This window comes from Cynocephalus volans, chromosome 4 (genome assembly GCF_027409185.1).
Source record: "Cynocephalus volans isolate mCynVol1 chromosome 4, mCynVol1.pri, whole genome shotgun sequence".
Classification (NCBI taxonomy): Eukaryota; Metazoa; Chordata; class Mammalia; order Dermoptera; family Cynocephalidae; genus Cynocephalus; species Cynocephalus volans.
Genome location: NC_084463.1, coordinates 110,155,246 through 110,167,696, shown reverse-complemented (window position 1 = coordinate 110,167,696; position 12,451 = coordinate 110,155,246). Strand labels below are relative to the sequence as shown.

The following is a 12,451-nucleotide window of genomic DNA, read 5'->3' as shown; positions in this document are numbered from 1 at the left end:
TCTGGTGAAAGATAAACTGAAAGGCATAAAAAAAAAATTTGGGAAAACAGAGGTAAGAGGATTCGGAGGTAACAGCAACAACGAGGGAGGAATCATCTTCATCAGTTCCCGTTTGTGAGCTGACACGTCAGCCACGGCTTCCCCACATGAGTGACTCAACAGCAAACATGAGGCCGTAGCTAACTTCTTGGGGTCTAAACTCCAAACCCAGTGTTTTCAGGAAGTGTCCCTAAACCAAAGTCCATCTCATTTTGTGAAAATACACATACATACACACAACTTTACTCCACTGTTTTATTAAATCAGACAGTTTAAAATGCATGATGTTCTGGTATTTATCATTTTCTTACTGGATCCATTTTACTAAAAAAGAAATATATATATATTTTTATATATATATATAAAACATTTTTAATGTATCTTAGGAAAATTAGCAAAAAAATTAGGAAAGTTGACCATATTACATTGTACAATGTTTAGATAAGAAGTATGTCTGGAAATTATATTTGGCTCCCTCTCAACATAGCACATCACAAAAATACATTTTTAAAACTTTTTTTCATGCATAATTCCTGTAAATGATCATATACCTACTTATTAAGGAAAAGGCTTGGTTATGACAAGCACTCCAACACTCCTGAAATTTCTCGTACACTAATTACAAAAGTAAACCAAGGGATCTGTCAGCACTTTGACAGTTGAAACCGGTTTACATATTAAGAGGAATTCAGTTAATATTAAAATATTCCAAATGGAATTTACTTAGTTCATTTTGTGCTGTCTTTGACTCATAAGAATCTCTCTCAGCCAAAGCACTGTTTAAAAGGACTTTTGCCTGCTGGAGATAGTGCCACTAAAGCAAAGATGCAAATCAGTAATACTATGCATTAAATAGAAACCTTCAGCACAACCACATACATAATTGCTTGGGATAGTCAAGTTCCACATGTGAGCAGAAAGCAGGCCGTCCTCGGGTGCACTGCCCTGGGCCAGACAGTGAGGGGCTGGTGGGGAGCAGGGCTAGAGCATCTAAGCCCCACGTCGTGTTTTCACTGCAGCTGTGGCACCAGCCAGGTTTAAGGAGGACATTCTGCAAAAGTGTGTGGCCTATTTCACCAGTTCCCCGAAGTAGAAATAGACTTATTCCATCAGCACCCACCCCATGCATGGGCTATTTGACTCCCAAGCCCACACTGTTTCCACACCAGAGATTTCACATCCGTCATTAGCTTCTTTGTCAAGTATCTTTTCCTCATTCTTTATAAGGGATACTGGAGTCCCCTGGTGTGATGTGTAATCAAACCACAGGAGAGGGTCCATCCCTCCGCTAGGTCTCCTTGGTCTAATATACCTGCCAGCTACTGAATAAAAATGACAATATTGGTAAGTGGCTGGGCAGAAATCAACACCCCAATTAGCTGTTAAATTTCAAAGGCACATGATACAAATATACTTTAGATAATAATCAAAACTTTATAAAGACAACTATGAGAGATTATTAAATAAAGGCACATTTTTATTAAACAGCCAAAATCCTTAAGACAAATTTCAAAAGACCATTTCACTGGCAAATATTTTCCAGTCATAAAAAGTGATAATTTATGGGATTATATTCCAGTTTCCTCTCCTGTAAATAAATACATACATTAAAATCTCTAAAATCATACACTCTAGATGTGTATATCTTTTTGGAAAAGCTTCCTTACTACTTTTATGCAAGCACTAGAGTAAGAATGCATGAGGTTCTCTGTTCTTACTGAATACTTGTAGAGAGAGCACTTTAACCATTCCACTGAATTCTGCCTTTTTTGCAACTGAATTATCCTCATATTTATTTACAATTTTAAGCATCATTGCTGTCCACAGAGTTACTGCTGCTTATCATTATAACCAGCGTTGGAAGGCTTAATTTCATAAATATTATTCTCAATCCAAAGATAGATCATGTATGAAAACCTTCCTCAATACCTCTTTCAAATCAGATGCATAGAAACTATGATTCTAATTTCTCTGTTATTTTTACTGCACATTCTCTCCACTGTCACCCATGGAGAAAGGAGAAAAGCAGAAATTCTGCCACCTAACAAAGGCTAACATCATAGCTTGGCTAATATAATGACATGCCATCATCTTTATGACATTTTGAATCTAACTAGCAGACATACAGTCAATTTCTCATTGCCCATGTGAATATAATCTGCTTTATAAATTTTCCAATTTTTATTTCAAACTAGCTTCTTTCTATGACTCAACATAATCCTTTCACAGCCTGGCATATACTTGGTAGCACATCATTTGCTAGAGAGTGAGCGAGTGTGCAAGAAAGAATCAGGTTGAAGAGCATGAGCCAAGGGAGCTGGAAAACCTCCACTAACCAGATCACATTCCAGAAGGACAACCAGAAAATGGCAGTGACTCCATGACTTCTCCTTCAGAGTCAAGGGGCATGGAATGGCAAGCAGGCTGGCCAATCTAGTTAAAAAACACATACTTGGAGAAGGAAACATGCTGCCAAAGGGAAGAGCTGACACCAGTCCAAAGAGGTTCTGATTACCAGTGATCCCGAGCACCTATACCTCACTGCCCTCCAAACACTGCAGATGACGGAGCTGACTGGGCTGTCTCTATGCTGCCTCATCCAGAAAAGAATCTGAGAGAGCTAAAAGGTAATTTTCAGAAGCTGGAGTTTTCAAAGAAAGAGTAAATAAAGGGCTTGACAATATTGACTTTTTTTTCTCTTTTCAGGGAAGCCCTTACTTGCAAAAGCATAAAGAAGGCTTCCTTAGAAAATTGACCCTAATAGGTCAATTTTGACCCTGAAGGAAGAAGATTTAGAAGCAGCAAAGCCAGTTTCTTTTGTCTTTAGCATAAAGCTCGCCAGCCACACTCAGTATCTACATAACTGACACGGCTTCTGCCACATTCGGTCATTCCGTGTTTTTTTTTCCTTTCCAGTTCTTCTCTCTCTCTTCAAGTTCTGCCTCAGTGAAAGCTGCAGGCCCCCAGTTAGTGATCAGGTGAGGGTTCTTTGAACCTAAGAGACAAACATGCTTTAAGTACAGGAAGTATTAAATTCTGCAACTTATATTATCATTTCTCCACAGACAAAATAGTAACTTTTCTACTTTATTTCTTCCCTGAGGAGCATCCATACCAGCCCAAACAACTAGAAGCTGTATACAAAAGGGATTAACTATCCCATCTTACCTATCAGAGAGTATGTTATTCAAAAGAAATTTACCCTAAATAGCTTGGTTTTTGTACATTTGAGCTAAAAAAAAAGGGGGGGGGGGTTTAGCACAATTCAAATATGCAAAAATAAATTTAAAATAAATATAAAGAATCTGTGCTGGCTGGTTAGCTCAGCTGGTTAGAGCATGGTGCTGACACCACCAAGGTCCAGGGTTTGACCCTTGTACTAGCCAGCAAAAAATAAAAATAAAAAAATAAAGAGTCTGTTACCTGGTTCTATTAATCGAATTAATCCCTCATGATGGGCCACTTTGTCCTTCCAGCTCTTGGTCATATTAGTTGCCATCTCCAGTTTCTTTTTAACTTCCTGAAACAAAAGTGAATTTTGGACTGTGAAGACACACAGGTAGTTGAAGAACCAAATAACCATGATTGGGCATTTACTATATGCTTGTGGATTACCTCATTAAATCCTCACAGCCGCCCTAAGAAGCAGGAACTATCCTCATTGTACAGAGTGGAAACTAGGATTCAGAGAAGTTAAATAACTTGCCAGAGATCACACAGGAAAAGAGTAGAGCCGGGATCGAAACCCAGGCCATGTGATTCCGAAGTCTATCCTTCTCCCACCCATATTTACACTAATTACAGATGAATTAGTCTATCCTGTGAGATTAGATCTTGTGTACCAGTTACAGTTAACTGCCTCTTAGCTCCAAATCCATCCTTGACTGTCCTGCTTATGATACTGGAATAATACTCTCTTTAGTTGGCACCATTTAAGCTTTGTCAGTAGAGGGCACTGAAGAAAAACAAGGAGGAAGAGCTATTTTTCCATGTTCCACTCAGTGAGCTTCTGTGGCACTCAGGACACCCCTGGTGCTCACCCAGTGAATCCTGCTGGCACAGCACCTCAGCAAACTTTTCTGCCGTCCGTGGGCCCACTGCAAGAAGGTGTGGATCACAGCACTGGAGTTTAGGGTAAGGAGCAAGGGACCTTCTTCCAGATTTGTTCTTTCTCTGGGGTCTCTGCCTCAATCCTAGAGGCTGCTTCCTATATCTGCCATTCCTACATTCTTAGTTTTCTTTACAGCTTAATAGGCAATCCCCTGTTATAGTTAATCATTTCTTATATTAAACTTTCCTGTTTGAATTACTGTGTGGTTTCTGTCTTCTGACTAGATTCTGACTGACACACCTTATCTTCTGTAAAAACTTCCGCCTCCTTCTCACAGCTAATCAAAATTCTTACTAAAGCTTCATTCTGACAGCTAAGCAAATATTCTATTACTGAAAAATGTTTTTTAAAAATTTAAATACACAAGTTTTCAGGGATGAGTTTAATCACCTCATACTGCTCAAGTGCTTGTTTCCGCTCTAACTCGAGCTGCTCCAGCTGTTCCATCGCTTCCTGAAGGGCCTGCTCCTTCATGATGCGCTGATTCTCCAACTCCTGCTTCTCTGCTTCAGTGGTCTGAATGGCCTGTTGCTGCTCCAAGTGCCACTTTTCTAGTTCAGCCCTCTTAGAAGACTCTTCCTCCAACAACCTACAATGTGGAGGAGAACTTGGGGTCAAATTCTGCCTGCGTCACCACACCTGACCCAGCAGATAAGGGAGGCATTTTAGAGAAGAGAGTGTTTGTGGTCATTTTACGAGGAGGAATCGAAGAGCCAGAAAAGCTCATATTCACAAAGCTGGTAAAGTGGCCCATGTGTCCTGCTCCAAAGCTCTCTTGGTTTCATCCCATTTTGAAAAAAAAAAAAGAAAGAAAGAAAATTTATGCACAGCTTAATGTATGCTAGGAACAGAGATAAGAGTCAAGTGTACTTTCTCCATTAATCCTCACCATCAACTTAGTGCTATTATTATTCACATTTTAGAGATGAAGAAAGCGAGGCACAAAGGTTAAGAGTTCTGTACTAGACCATCCACTTGCCAGGTGGCAGAGCCAAGTTTTGAAATCTGCCTGGTTGCTACAACATTAAAACACGGGCCAAGCCTGTGGCGCACTCGTGAGAGTGCGGCGCTGGGAGCGCAGCGACGCTCCCGCTGCAGGTTCAGATCCTATATAGGAATGGCCGGTGCGCTCATTGGCTGAGTGCCGGTCACGAAAAAAAAAGACAAAAAAAACCAAACAAAAAAAACCACTTTTCACCTAGTAAAAAATCTATTACCAAGGAAAAAGCTGATAATTAAGGTAATGAATATGAAGGGAGAAGAAGCTAACCAAGGCAGATTAATATTTTATTTTTGAACAATTACTACATGCCAGGCACTTTAGCTACATTATTGCTAATCCCCCAACAATCCTGCAAGGTATTATCACTAAGTTACAGATGAAGTGACAGTAAATCACAGGTTTTAAAAGTATGTTGCACAGGTCATAATGGATTTCAACCCAGGTCTGTGTGACTCCACAATGTTATCTTTCAATAACAGGCCACCTGTTTGAGAATATCCGACTATGTAGGTATTTAAACAAACTAATATACAGCCCAAACCTGCACTCCAACTGTTGATACCAACCCAGGAAAGGATACATAGCTAGTGGTGTGGTCATCAGTATTATGGTAACAAGCCACACCAAGTCAAGTTATATGGCAGGTCTGCTCTTCTAAAATCAATAACAAAGGGAATAAAGTAACAGATGATACAGCCCTTATCCAACCATCCCCAATTGCTCCATCCTCAAACCCTGCCCCCCCACCCATACCAATGTCAGAATTCCCTCTACAACCCCCCCGCAAGGTGGTTATCCAACTCTGCTCCAATACTCCAGGTGATGGGCTACCAACACTCATGAATCAGGCCTATTTATTTATGGGCAGTGTCAATCCTTAGAAAGTTCTTCCTTATTCTAAGATGAGCTCTCCCATCCACTATGCCTTGTTCGACAAAAGACGAATCTGCTCCTCTTCCCCATTATAGTCCTTCAGCAACTGGAAAGCAGCTCTTGTTTCCCACTGACAACACCCTTCTTCAAGTAGACCATTCCCACCCCCCGCTTACTGGGGCCCCGCTTCCAGTCTCAATATCATTCTAGAGACACGTTCCAGATCCTTAGATGTCTCTTGGAGTATGATGTCCACAACTGAACTCAACACAGCAAATGTGGTCTGACCAGTGCAGTTTTTCTTCATTCATTTAAGATGTATTTATTATGTACCTTCTATGTGCATTTCCAGCACTGGGGATACAACAGTGAACAAGACTAGAAGAGCCCCTGTTTTTTCATTCTAGTGATAAAAGTATGGAGGGGGAATGGACATTTGCAGGTGTTTAGGCTGTCCAGTATCTGAACCCCCTTCAGGTGTCTAGGGAATGTGCCACAGTAGGAGTTTTGATGGAAGGTAGAGCACATCTCCCACTCCCATCTCCCAGGCACCTGCCCTTCCACCCCTGAGCAGCCAGGGTGCAGTAGAAGCATGAGCTGGGCTTGGTTAAGCAGATGGCCCTTCTGGAACTTTGACTTTGAAGCAACTGACACAAAGGAGCAGAGACAGTGGAGACTTTATCTTGCTGTTAGCAGCAACATCCACTGTCGAGTGACAGCCAGTACCAAGGCTAGTATCAGTGGCATTCTCTTTCCACTGGACTCTTCCCATGGCCTGGTTTGGGCTATAGTTTGGGCTACTTGTCTTTCTTTGGTTCTTGCCTGTGTTTAAGGCCTGGCCACTAACTTTCTGTGGAATTGGTAAACTATTTAAGAAACTTCCCATTAATTATTTTATTGCTTCAGCTAATCCAAGTTGGGTTCTATGGTTTGCAAACATGACCTCTGTCTAAAGACTTCAGTGCCTCACTCTCTTTCCATGCCTTGGATTCCTCACTTATAAAAAAAGAAATAGGAGACTATACCTACCATCAGAGGTTTGTTGATGTATTAAATGTGATAATGTGTGTAAGGAGGTACTTACATGCCTACCACATAGCAAGCGGTGAGTAAGTAACAGCTCATATTATTACAGTGGGACTATTACCTCATTTGCTCTGGACACGTCACATTCATTAAGGCTGCGTAAGAGTGTATGAGGTTTTTGCCATTCACATCACATGGAAGTGAAACCTTCAATCTTTTCAAATGAACTGCTATTCAGCCAAGTCTCCTGGACCCTGTACTTGTTCTGTGGATACTTTAAATTATTTTCATGGTCTAAAAACATTCTTGCCTATCAACATCTTTTCTGAATACTTATTTTGACATTCTATACATTATATAACTTGCTCATTTGCAAATGAGATAAAAGAACAGAAAGCAACACACTCTTGACTACCAAATGCCAGACATTACAGTAAACACTTTGCATTATCTCATTTCATCTTCACAATAACCTTACAAGGTTGGCAATTGCCCTATTTTATTGATAAGGAACTGAAGGCTCAAAGTAGTGAAACAAATTCTCTGAAGTTACACAACTAGAAATACCAGAGCTGGGAATCAAACCCAGACCTCACTCCAGAGCCCAGCGCCTAACTGCCTTCAAACACATGAAATGTATCACACTACATGGAGGAGAGACTGTTGTTCCATGTGGCCCCAATGAGGAGACCTTGGATCCATTCATTTATTCAAATCCCTGGGCACTTACTGTGTGTCAGACACTGCACTACATGGCTAGGAGTACAGACACGACTAAGGTGTGCTCCTGGGCCTCACAAATCCAAAACTTTAGTGGGTGAAAGCTATAATGGAGATTATGGCTCAGCCTCAAGAACTTTTCAATAACTTGAGTTTTCCAAATGTTAAATGAATGGTTTCTTCTGAGTTCAGAAGAGGCTAGATAAATAACACATCAAAAAATAAACTTCAATTTTAATAACAAAAATTACAAGACCCAGATGGCTTAAACCAAAGTGCCTGTATTTAAATAATTTACCTTAAAAACCATCTCTGGGGAAACTTAAGGCACTGATAGATAATGGACCATCCATTAGAAGAACAATGAGATGTCAAATAGTCCAAGAATGACTTCCTATTGCTTTAAGAAAGGACGAAGGAGAGTTAACTAAAAAGCCCTTTACCTATACCCTTGGCCTAAGATTATGTTTCATTTCATTAGTGCCTATGTTTCTAAATCAACTCCATTATAAAGAAACTGAGTAAGGCTAGGCCTATGAACCAAAGTGACTCCATTTTCCCTGCAGAGGACACTTTGTTACTTTTCTACTCCTCAGTCATAAGACCCCCAGGGCAAATGATTACCCCATGGTCCACCCTGATAAAATAGACTAAGAGAAAAGCGAAGAAACAGATATTCACTGAGTTGCAAAACCTCTACCCAAGACTTTTTTACTGTAATTGTTAAAATTAAGTTACAGATTAACCTTAAGACCCCTTTAGGAATTCCCGCATGCGAGCAAAGCTTCCAGGTGACCCCTACAATGACCCTCCTGGGGTGACAATGATGAACACCACCACCATCTTGGACCTACAGAGCAGGCTCAAGGACCAAAGCCCTAAACGAGCATGCGCCCATGATACAGCCAGGAAGAACAGAATGGACCACCTCCAGTGAGGCTGGCCTGTACCCCTTAACTCCTTTCCCTATAAAAGACTCTAAACAGCTCCCCTCAGGGGGCTAGCTTTACTGTCTCTACATGCCTTATGCATAAGTCTTTCTCCTCTTTTAATAAAGTGCCGCTTGCCTTACCGCTGGGTACACTGTTCATTTCTATGACTTTGGGACCCAAGAGCCTAATTCAGTCACCAGTGAAAACTGGAAAGCTTTGGGCACCAGAGAGGACTCCAATTCCAAGAGGCAAGTGGCCACTGGGACAATTTTGCTCCCCTGTCTCTGCTGCTGGTAAGTCTCTCCTGGAGCCCCAGCCTAAATTCTGACAAGGCAATGCTTTATTCTCTTTTACTCTCCTTTCTTCCCCTTTTCTTTTCTTCCTCTTTAAAGTGACTGCCAGACAACTACAACTTAAACTCCTCTCAACCTGTGAGAAGCATGCTCCCTCCAGCCAGCAATGGCTTGCCCTGACAGGTGACTAGCAAAGGTGGGAAGGCCAGTCCTATACCATGAAGATCTGGCTTGAGCAGATTCCCCGACAGGGGATTTATGAGAGTGATGGGGATTCCCACGCCGCACAGTGACTGGCAGTCCAGAAGCTACTAAAATTCTCTTTACCTGTCTCTGATTTTCTGAGCCCTCTTCTGCTGCTTGGTTGGATTGTATCTGCTACGATGTAGGTGCACCCTGGAGGGCTCCTGGCTATGCTTTGTTTCTCTGATTTAAATCTAGTAGGTACTTTTCTTGTTTGTGCCACAACAGTGGGGACAACTGCTTTCATCAATTACTGTGTCAGTGGAATAGGTTGGCCCTCCCGATTGGGTCTAGGATAAAGTGGATCCCACTGCTCCTCTTTTCTCTTTGTTTGTTTGCTTGGTTAGACATTTAGATGAGTACCGGAATTCTGCATAAACCTTCCAATCCTTGCACCAACTTTTGGATTTTCGAGTCATTCGTTTAGTGCAAGAGGGCAAGCTGAGCCTGGTCTGTTGGTAACAATAACTTCCCTTGTTTTTTATACCCAGAAAGGCCTATCGTGAGGAGCAAGGAACAAGCAAGCCACCTTTGCCAATCTGACAGAATGTCTCTCTGAATCAGGCCCAGCCTTCAGTGACTTTGGGAAAGAGAGAAATTTGTCACACTTAAAAATGACCACTAGAGGGGGCAAATTTGTCCATTTCAAGTTCCAAAAACCTAGAAGAAAAATGATTTATAACAGTAAAATACTTATATTCATGAAATGGCCTTTGCACACCCAGAAAAAGTTAAATTTTTGTGCAGTACTTTCAGCTTATTAGAATAGAACTATATGTAGTAGTTATATTTGCATTCAAAAGGTTGAAGCCATTTCGCTATTTGATTAAATCAGAGTGTACGAAATAATTAGCCAGAGCTTTTTAAATAACAATACTCATGCCTGTATCCTATCCACAGAGATTATGATACAGCAAATCTGGGAGAGACCCCACACTGTATTTTTTAAAAGCTTTATAAAGTGATTTTGACATATATCACTGGTTAAAAACTACTGGCCTCAATTATACAAAACTATCCCTTATTCAAAACATCACTCATTCTATAAACACTAAATAACTGACACTTTAGTATATTTCTAGAGTTATCTGGTTCCCTTTGTCGTGTTATAATAAAATTTCCTCAAAACTGCAGTAATACATATAGCAGTGAATTCTCACTTGTGAATTCTCTGCACAAGGACAATCTGTAAGCTCCCAACATAGCATATATTATCAAGTGGCTCAAAAAATATTTAGTGTCACTTAGAATGGCACTCTCTGGAAGTCATATGGGACTCGAACCTTCCCATACAGTGGATCTTCCGCCAACATCACTCACTGCTCAATGGCACTGGAAGGTAGTTTCAAGAATCTGGTAACACCACAGTGAAATGAACACACACCTGTGGGGCCTATAAATGCCAGGTAGCATGCTAAGCACCTAATTTTCTCTTTGGAAGATCATTTTTTTCCTTCATAGAATCTAAATTTTCAAAACCAAATTAATTTATTTTTGAAGTCACTTTTAGTCTTCTGACCTAAAGATTAAATAAACACCTTTTGCTATTCCACATGTGGAAGGGCTCATTTCATAACCACTCTCACAACAGGGGGTCACAGCTCAAAGCCTAGGTATATCTGCATTGACCAGCTGCTGCTACTAGCTAAATACTAAAATATTTTTTAGTATTGCCCCCCTGACAGACATCTTAAAGAATGCAAATGCGGCAGCAAGTTAAAAACTGGAATAGGACAGCTCAAATTTTCCCTTTGGGGTCTTCATTTTACTTTGTCCTCCATGGTGCTGTGAAGACCCAAAATTGAGAGCTCTCATCTGAGAACAAGACTACCATAAACAGTAAATATGACCTTAAAAGCTCTAAGGTTTAAAAAAAAAAAAAAAAAAAAAACCACTAGGTTTTAAAAACTTTTAAACTTGGTATTTCAAGTAGTCATTGAAGGAATGTTGCCAGTCCTGAATGACCAAATAGAAACTGCATATTTCCTCCTTAACCCCAAAATGTGGCTGCAACTCTAGTCTGAGCAGGTCCTTGCTTCCACACCAAGGGCCCTCTCTGATGTGGAACATGTTGTAGCAGCCAAGTTCTCACCAAAGTTGATCCTGAATCTGTGGACATTCTAGAATATGATTAAGGGTACCCCATAAAATATACCCACTAGACTGCTCTAAAATAGATACAAGGCCCCTCTTTAGCCCCAGAATGAGAATAAATACCTCAGCTGGCCAAGTCTCCAGGGTCTCCCTAGTCTGGACAATACCTCAAGCTCATTCACAGCCAGGGCTGAGACACTCCTCCCCCTCCACCCGGGTGTTAGTCATTCCAAGAAACTATCAGATCAAGCAAAGTACAAAAGGGCAAAGTCTGCAATCCGATCTGGCACCTGGCCTGAAGCTTCCGCACCGTCTCTTCATCCTGCCGGGCCTGTCTCTCATCCTCAAGAGCCTCCTGCAGCTTCAGGTACATGTCTTCCAGCTCCCGTACTCGCTGCAAATACTGTTCCAGTTCAGAGGACTTTTGGGCAACCTGTTCTTCCATCTGCTGTCTGATCTGATGGTATAAAAGGGTCACGTTTAAACGTAGGTTAACTTCTCCCTCAGGGAAAGCCTCCCCTCTACCTCCATCCTGAGGGGCTGCCCACAGCCCATGGCTGCAGCCTGTCACGGTGGTGGCGCCCTGTCCTCAAGAGCACCACACCCAAGACCAACCATAAAAGAGTCTGGGGAAAACAAACCACAATACAAATGCTGTGTTCCTGCCCTGGTATATGTTCCATCCCTTCCACTCCACATTTTAAGACTCAAATCAAGAAAAAAAAGTTCCTCTGTATAATTTCTCTTAAAAATTTCTTTCTGTATTAAAGCTACAACCTCTTTACCAACAGAGTCTTCTCTAAAAGGAATGAACCTTTGCCAGTCAGAGCAGCAAAGTGTTAAAATAAAGGGAAAAGGAAAGGTTAGCCTGCACTCCCCACTTACCTGGGTGCCTCCCTTCTTCTCTCCCTCCCTAGGGCACCTCCAGCCCTGGGGGAACTCATGCACTTAAGTTAGTGTCTTAACAAGTTTATGGTTTCCCTTCTGAATGAAAGAGTTTTGAACCCCTGCCTTAAAAATTAAAAGGCAAGGACATCCTAAATATAATATCATACACATTAACGTATGTCTCTGCAGTTTACAAAATATTTTCACTCACATTAGCTCACTTCATCCT

General features: G+C 41.2%; 1 protein-coding gene across 1 annotated transcript in view; it reads right to left on the bottom strand.

Moving 5' to 3' along the window:
- Window positions 1-458: 458 nt before the first annotated feature.
- SWAP70 (switching B cell complex subunit SWAP70) overlaps window positions 459-12,451 on the bottom strand; it is a 70,130-nt gene continuing 58,137 nt past the window's right edge. Inside the window, exons 9-12 of the mRNA XM_063095354.1 lie at window positions 11,625-11,791; window positions 4,541-4,739; window positions 3,463-3,559; window positions 459-3,034 (exon numbers count right to left, since the gene is read on the bottom strand). Coding sequence (XP_062951424.1) covers window positions 2,928-3,034; window positions 3,463-3,559; window positions 4,541-4,739; window positions 11,625-11,791 — 570 coding nt within the window. The 3' untranslated portion in view covers window positions 459-2,927. The remainder of the gene's footprint in view (window positions 3,035-3,462; window positions 3,560-4,540; window positions 4,740-11,624; window positions 11,792-12,451) is intronic.